Source organism: Triplophysa rosa, linkage group LG15 (genome assembly GCF_024868665.1).
Source record: "Triplophysa rosa linkage group LG15, Trosa_1v2, whole genome shotgun sequence".
NCBI classification, from domain to species: Eukaryota; Metazoa; Chordata; class Actinopteri; order Cypriniformes; family Nemacheilidae; genus Triplophysa; species Triplophysa rosa.
The window spans coordinates 13,249,712-13,257,284 of record NC_079904.1 but is presented as its reverse complement, the minus strand read 5'-3'; the positions used below and the strand labels follow the sequence as shown (position 1 = coordinate 13,257,284).

General features: G+C 39.9%; 2 protein-coding genes across 2 annotated transcripts; both read right to left on the bottom strand.

Moving 5' to 3' along the window:
* Positions 1–558: 558 nt before the first annotated feature.
* On the bottom strand, positions 559–1,484 carry LOC130566068 (pancreas/duodenum homeobox protein 1-like). Its single transcript, XM_057353286.1, has 2 exons — positions 1,103–1,484; positions 559–836 (listed from the first exon to the last, which is right to left on the bottom strand). Exons 1-2 carry the CDS (start codon positions 1,482–1,484, stop codon positions 559–561), a joined length of 660 nt encoding a protein of 219 aa, XP_057209269.1.
* Positions 1,485–4,683: 3,199 nt separating this feature from the next.
* gsx2 (GS homeobox 2) lies at positions 4,684–6,381 on the bottom strand. Its single transcript, XM_057353392.1, has 2 exons — positions 5,784–6,381; positions 4,684–5,497 (listed from the first exon to the last, which is right to left on the bottom strand). The coding sequence occupies exons 1-2, from the start codon at positions 6,169–6,171 to the stop codon at positions 5,157–5,159; spliced, it is 729 nt and encodes a 242-aa protein (XP_057209375.1). The 5' UTR covers positions 6,172–6,381; the 3' UTR covers positions 4,684–5,156.
* Between the last annotated feature and the right edge of the window lie 1,192 nt (positions 6,382–7,573).

Genomic DNA, 7,573 nt, shown 5'->3' with positions numbered 1-7,573 from the left:
ACTCATATATGCAAACGCCAAATTTCAGGCCAAATTCAATTTTGCATAGAAGGATCTGAGTTAGCTTCCTTTCTTTTTGCAAAATGCACTAATCAAACACAAAGCAGAGATGAGGTCTTGTATGACGAAACTGTTGTGGTTTTTATTTACATGTCTTAACAAAAACATATTTATGTTAACCATATAAACAGTCAAACTAAATTTATGTTTACAAAGTTATTTTACATAGTCTAGGCTACTTGTTCGTTTTCGTTCGATGTGCAAAAGATTTTGAAACAAAAACATTAGATAAACATTATATAATCTGTATTACATGCATATTGTCAGAATAATTTAGATCAAAACATAAAATAAAATGTAATTTTTCATCCAGAAAATCTTTATGCCATGTGTACTTTGATAGCCAGCAGTCGACATGATTGGCACCAAAAATGGATATTTTACAAGCCAAGGCAAAATTAGACTACAGCAAAGAAAGTTTTCTCAGTGTTCTCACATTCTGGTTTTGATTAGTTTTGATGGACTGTTTAAACAGAAAGCATTCTGTGTCCTAAAAAGTCATATTTTTGACGTTGAATCAGCGCTGTGCTCTTGTTCTCCATTTTCCAAACGTCTGTGTTTTTTCGCCTCCTCTTTTTTCCACTTCATCCGCCTATTCTGGAACCATATTTTGATGTGTCGTTCCGTTAGGTTAAGTGTCGTAGCCAGTTCATACCTCCGGGGACGGGAGATGTACTTGTTAAACAGAAACTCTTTCTCCAGTTCTAGAAGTTGGGCCCTGCTGTAAGCGGTTCGACTCCTTTTGTGCTCGTCCGAGTCCTCGCAAAAGTAGTTTCCTACAGTTGTCAAGATCATAATAAAACGTACAATGACCACAATCGTTATGCGTTCGTATCTATTTCTCTCATATTTACGCATTTTATCCAAACGACTAACAGCATTCAGAAATAGCTACAATTATAGCGCAGGTATTACGCAATGATCTTCCAAACTCTCGAACTTCAAAAATGCTTTGAACCATATTTAGAAGCCACTCACGCATTATTTATACTTCAAATAATTACTTAAAATTACATAATTATCATTATAAACCCGTACACACCTGCTGTAGGCGATGGACAGGGCTGAGATCTAGAAACTCTCATCCACGGAAATGCCACCTGACCGCCGAGCCTAGCGCCAGTTTCCTCTGCGCCGCGGCCCGGCTCATTGGTCACGTGATAGGCATCGATACGTTGGTCTTTAACCCGAAGACAGTTCGGTGAGTGCGACTGTCCAGGGAACGCGAGCGTGTGTTGACACGGAGGCAGCTCAAAGGGCAGGCAGTCTCCTCTCACACGACTGTCCAATGAAGAATACAGAGGTTCAGAATAAGTTTCCTGCTCGGTGATTTGTGAATACCGACACGCAGGTGGATTGGTCTCAAAGCTGTTTGATGTCTGTGAATCAAAGTTATCACTGTAGAACACATCCAGAGAATCCATCCCGGACTGGACTCTTAACCCGTCGGATCACCAAAGCGACGTCCATGCAGCCATCTAAGCGTGTACGTGTGCGTGCAAAATACGCTTTCACCTGAGGGCCACAACCTCAGGTGCACCTGTGGTGTCAGTCACGTGGTTGTGGCAGCATGGATAAAAAGCTAATTATTCATTATGTCAACTTAGGTAAGGGACATTTTTATTTACTCAAGAGAGCAAGGTGTTGGCCTCGTGTGTCTGGCCATTGTAAACTCATATAGAAGTTCTTAGTCAAGGCAGCAGGCTCGCTTATCTCTTGAATGTTTGGTTCAGTGTCACACTTTGTTTAATGCAAGATGCAGGGGCAGGCGCACTCACACCGCATATTCTAATCAGTGCTATCGCAAACTGAGAGATTGATTGCACATGTAAATATGTAAAGCTGTCAGTCAAAAGTGCGTAGGTGGAGAGAATATAAAGAACTACCCGTAAGGCAAAAATATCGACCGCTCCTTTTCAAGAAATGCACTATGGTTTATGGGCGAATTATTAATAACTACTGATATGCATCTCCTCCTCCGCATGACAGAGAATTATGTCATCAGATCTCATTTGATTTTATTTCAGATCACGCACTCTTCGTAACGAAACCATAAAATTGGCCTTTAGCCTCTTAAATAGAATGGCGTTAGTTGAATCCACAACGAACTGCAATTTCAGTATTTGGCCACTTCAAAGAGAACCCAATCATGCTTATTTCCACCTAACTACGTTTGCCAAAGAAATGAATAATACATTAACTTCTCTAACATTGTTACGGATAATATTATCATATATTATCTTATTCAAAGCTGACCTCTTTTAGAAGCGCTATGCATTCTAATCCGGCAAAACCTACTAAGCACACTTGATAATATAGCCTAGTAGGCACGCTCAGGAACGCAACAATAGGACGAATTAAAGAGGAGCTGACACGTCTCAGAAAAGGCCCATTCTAGTAAGCGTGACAAAAGCGCTCGGGACATATTGTGTGATGACCAAGTTCCCACTAAATTAAGTCACCATGGACAGAACTGATGGGACACGTGTCTAGAATTCCCAGTTTCATCATCTTTGAAACAATCGGGTTTGGACTCGCACTCAGAACCCCTGCATAGACTATGAAGCCCAAGCGATTCTGAAAACTGCGTTTTTCAACACAGTAAAACTATTAAAGAAGGGGTTTTCGCAAGTGAAGACAAAACGGGCTGGGGAGGCATTCATTGCCGGAGTGCCCCACTTCTCTCCAGGCGAAAGCAGCTGCAAGCCCTTAAAAGGGGCTTCTATTAATTGCTCTTTGTCATGCGTAATTGCCCATTTTGCGACAGTGCGTAATCTTTGGATAGCTCACTTGTATTTTGTTTTCGTTTAATATTCGGTTTTCAGCATCGGATTCTCTGACAAACCCAGCTTCACTAAAGACATACCGTAACACCAGATGACAGATTGAATTTTGGTTTGTCTGGCATTCAAAATGAAATTACCTAAACGTAAACTAAATCGATGTAGCGAATAAAAAATAGTAGACAACTGGCTTCATTCATTTATGTTTGCTTACAATGATGAACTTTGCTCAATGTTGTCAATTGCCCAATATCACGCGCAAACTGTTTTTTAAACCTTATATCAATAAAGTTACTAAAGTGTCTGAGGTCAACCGTGTCATTAACGGGCGTCAGTCATGAAACGACTGAAAAAAAAAACGTTTTGTCGGGGAATCTCTCTCACACACCTGCGAGGGGTGAAGTCTAATTCGATTAATAAGCAATTCAATATATATTCATTAGGTGCCTTCACTTGATAATATATTATCGTGAAGCGAGACGTGAAAGGAGGCCATTTATTCTCTCTGTGAAAGGACCTGCGTGGGACTAAAATTTCACCTGCTTCCCTTCTCAATTAGGAATGTATCCCAAACTCTGACGGAACACGAGTTAAATTAAGCGTTCTCTAATTTCCTATCACCCCTCCTACGTAATCCCTCAATTTTCAGCATGCCCCTTCAATTTGGCCCAAGTTGAAAGGTTCAAATAGTGCCTAATGAAACAGTGACTAAATCGTTTTCTCGCGCGCGGAGGAACCCTGTAGGCGTCTAGTAAAAGGCCTTGAGCTCGCCGCCGTCGGGGGTCCGCCGGCTAAATGCGAGTTCCTGGCAGGACAATCTAACCTGTCAAAGCCTTTGGCCAGCTCTGCATAGCTTTTTTCCTCAGTCGTATTGAAGGAATTGCTACATAAGCAACCAACGTGGGACAAAAACTGCAATTAAACTCCTTTCGGATTAATTTAACAGGGGGACAACCGTCTTTTGAAAAGCAGTCATAGAATAGGGGCCTGGAGATCAGGCGACATATAATTGACTATCACCTGGCTTGTGAGATAGAAATTCTTCACAAGCCTTTTGTCGGTTAAGGAATATATGAGAAAAACACTGGAAAATAAGTGAAAATGTATCTCCTAATGTTTAATGATATAGGGTTTACATACTTATGATACGTTTTTATATGTCAATAAAAGAATTACAGAAGCACATAATTTTGTAGTTTGTGGGAACATATAGAACCTTTAATGAGTCGAGTCCCCTTTTAAAACTGTTTGAGCGGCCCGAAGTATTTGTGGTGTTTTGATAATAAAATATTCTTAAACAAAATTGCATTTTAATGCACGTTTCCTTGTTTACACAAGAAATGCGGAACTTTACACGTTGCCTAATAATGCAAAGGTAAAAAGATCAGTTTGGACTCGTTTCACAGTGACACGTCCTTTTAAGTGGTGCGCACTCAAGGATGTCTGCTTAATTGAACTCTTAAATACATTCGGTATATAGGCTATGTATTCACATAAAATATTGTTAATATTAATATAATACCTGTTAAAAACAGTCAATTTAGATGTCACAACATAAAGCACATGTTAAATTAACTGCTAACTTTTAATTATTTGTCAATAAAGAAAATACAATCTATGGCCTCGAACGATCTTTTTTCAACTTGTCACCTTTGTATTGACAATACACCCCTAAGTTTTCCTCATGCCATTAACATATATTGTTCTAAATTTACACATATAGAAAGAAATATATTTTAAAAACACATTTGTAAAATATTTATAAGTTTTTTTTTGACAGTTCAGTGTTTAATTAGTACTGTAAGATCCAGAACGCAGGGCGCACACAAGTGTAGTTACACGTTATTTTATTTGTTTATTTAAATAAATACAAATATACACATTTTCTTTAATATGCACATAAAATTCAGGTGAAAAAAATGCTCAGTAGTCTAGGACACATTGGATTAACAGTCTGCATATTTACAATATAAAACAAAGGGTGTTTTATGTCCCCATAAACATGTCCAACATCCTTAAAAACAAGGTTGACAGCTCGCTTTTTTAAAAACACCTTCAACATAAAAAACTCTATTTACACATTATCACTCAGTTATTATTTCACAGTTTGCTTTATAATGCAGCAAGACAAGACGACATTTAAATATCTTCAGTGCCACGGTCAAACAATTATTTCAGAGGGAAAAGGGAAAAATTGACCTCCATATCTCAGAGTTATACATAAACTGTTCCACAAATTGAGCCGTTTTAACGGATCCTACATTTCAATGTGCTATATGGGTACCAATTTAGGTCTGTGATTTTATGTCTCCCCTAGATTGGTGAAGTCTCTTTCTCCTCTGAGGCTGAGACAGGTGACAGGGATTCTTCATCTTCTGAGCGCGGATAATGTGTGTGGTTGCCTGAGCATTTGCATCCTGCGTGCGCGCTCCTTTGCGTACCCTTTCCTTCTTTCTTGTGTTTAACGCGGCGGTTTTGGAACCATATTTTCACCTGCTTCTCTGACAGGTTTAGATATGTGGCTATTTCAATCCTGCGTAAGCGCGAAAGGTACATGTTAGACGAAAATTCACGCTCCAACTCGAGAAGCTGGGTGCTGGTAAAGGCGGTGCGCATCCGTTTGCCGTTCTGTATGTGGCTGTTATCAGACGCGGCTAAAAAGGGAAAACAAGAAACCAACAGGTCAATATACACTCCCACAGAATTCCAATGCTGTCAACACTGCAGATATACTATTATAGATTGTAATAATAATATGTCGAAAACAAATTTAGAAAAAAATCATAGAAAGATACAAAAAATAGTGATTATTACAAAAATTTTAAAAAGTGATTATTATGTGAATTTGCAATTCGCAAGTTATTGTTTTCACTGTCAAAAACTTCACTGTGAAAGATCTCGTGATAAGGAGGAACAGGTGTTTTATGCGCGCGCACTCACCTAGAGAGAGGCAGTGATACCTCCGAGGGTCCGTGACGCCGTAACTTGTGGGCGTGCAGACAGGCGCGTGTCCGTGTCCCGGGTGCGCTATCACGGTACTCTGTTGGTGTGCCAACCTCTGACAGAAATTCGCCTCACCGGCGGAGAAGCCCTGTCCCTTCAGTAAAGGGATTCCGGCCCGGGAAGAGTGGATATGCGAGGTGACGCAGAGTGGACACACACAGAAGGTGCCCGTCTTCCTGGACGAACAAACGGGTGCAGTAACGCTCATGACGCCGGGAGAGTGCATGCTAAAAGGGATGAGAAAGTCCTGACCCGTGTGCTCGCTCAAAGCAGGGCGCGCAGGATCCTTGATAATCAAAGAGTCTACGTAGAAAGATCTCGACATGATAGCTCCTGGCTGCGTATGATGCTGATGGTGTGATACCACACTGATGGCGATGCTCCAGAGACTTGCGCAGTACACAGTGGTCTTAACACTGTTCTGAAGCCCTCAGGAGCTGGCTTATGTTTGATAGTTCAACAAAAGGGACCCTGGAGAGGGCCGGCCCTAACGTCACCCACGTGTGCCCACGGCCTAGGGGCTTTAGAACCTCTAGTGTCCACAGACACGTGATGCCCATGCGAGCCTCCAATCAAATCTTTATCCATCTAGTCTTGTTAGCTTTTGGATAGGCTCATCAAAACAGCCAAGTGGTACAACAGCTCAGCTAAGTTATGGAGAGCTGCATGAGACTGCACTTAGTGAGATATCAATAATTTTGCACTTGCTCCAAACCCCTGCCGCCCTAATATACAAATATAGTCTACAGCCTATAGAATACTTACGAATTCATTTACAATTATAAATAATGCGTATATTTCTCATCAATTGAGTTTACACACATCTGAAACCATAAAACGGTCATTCTCATGTGATACTTGCCAGATACTTCTCATCATTAATTGGTTATTTGAATTTCGTTATAAGTTTATAATATCCGGTTAAACGCTTTGGAAAGTAATGTTAAGGATATGGTTATATAACAATGAAGTTCAGTTCACTCTGGGGCACGCTTATGCACACAGTAATAAGATGTGACTCTAATAAACAAACTTCTTGCCAATGTTGTTTTGTTTCTGAAAACAAAACCCATTTTGAAAAAAAAAACAGCTCAAACGAGAAAAAAGATATAAGTCTAATAAAACAACATACAAACCGCATGGCAATGCAATCTTAATTTAGGTCCGTTTAGACAAGATTTTAGGCCAAGCAATTAGAGATTTATGAATCTCAGTGGAATCTGGGCGTTTGCAATTTGATAGCGATTATGATTCAATTAGAAATGGTTTATTGTGGAGGTCTTACAGTGGATAAACATGCAGTTATTTCAGATATGCGTTAATCCCTCATCTTGTGACAATAATTAGCGAGTCGCGGGTCTGATCTCTCGGCGGGTCAGCAGCGGGTTGAGCTTTGACTTTCATCTGAGAGCGAACGCCTCTTACCTTCAGACACTGCGCAAAGGAGGCCAATGGCGCGAGTGGGCGAGGTTCTCTCGCCAAAACGACTAGTCTGGCATTATCCTTTCTGGGGAGATTTAACCTTGTATACAGTAGCTTGTATATATAAGATTGTATAGACTAAAGTGAAAGTAATTATGTAAGCCTATAAGTACGTAAACATAAATCTAAATCAGTAAAATCAGTTCAGACTCATAGATGAATATATATCCAGTATATACTGTATATACTGTATATATATATATTAAGAATAGTATATCTATAAGAATTTTAGAGTAAAAAATATT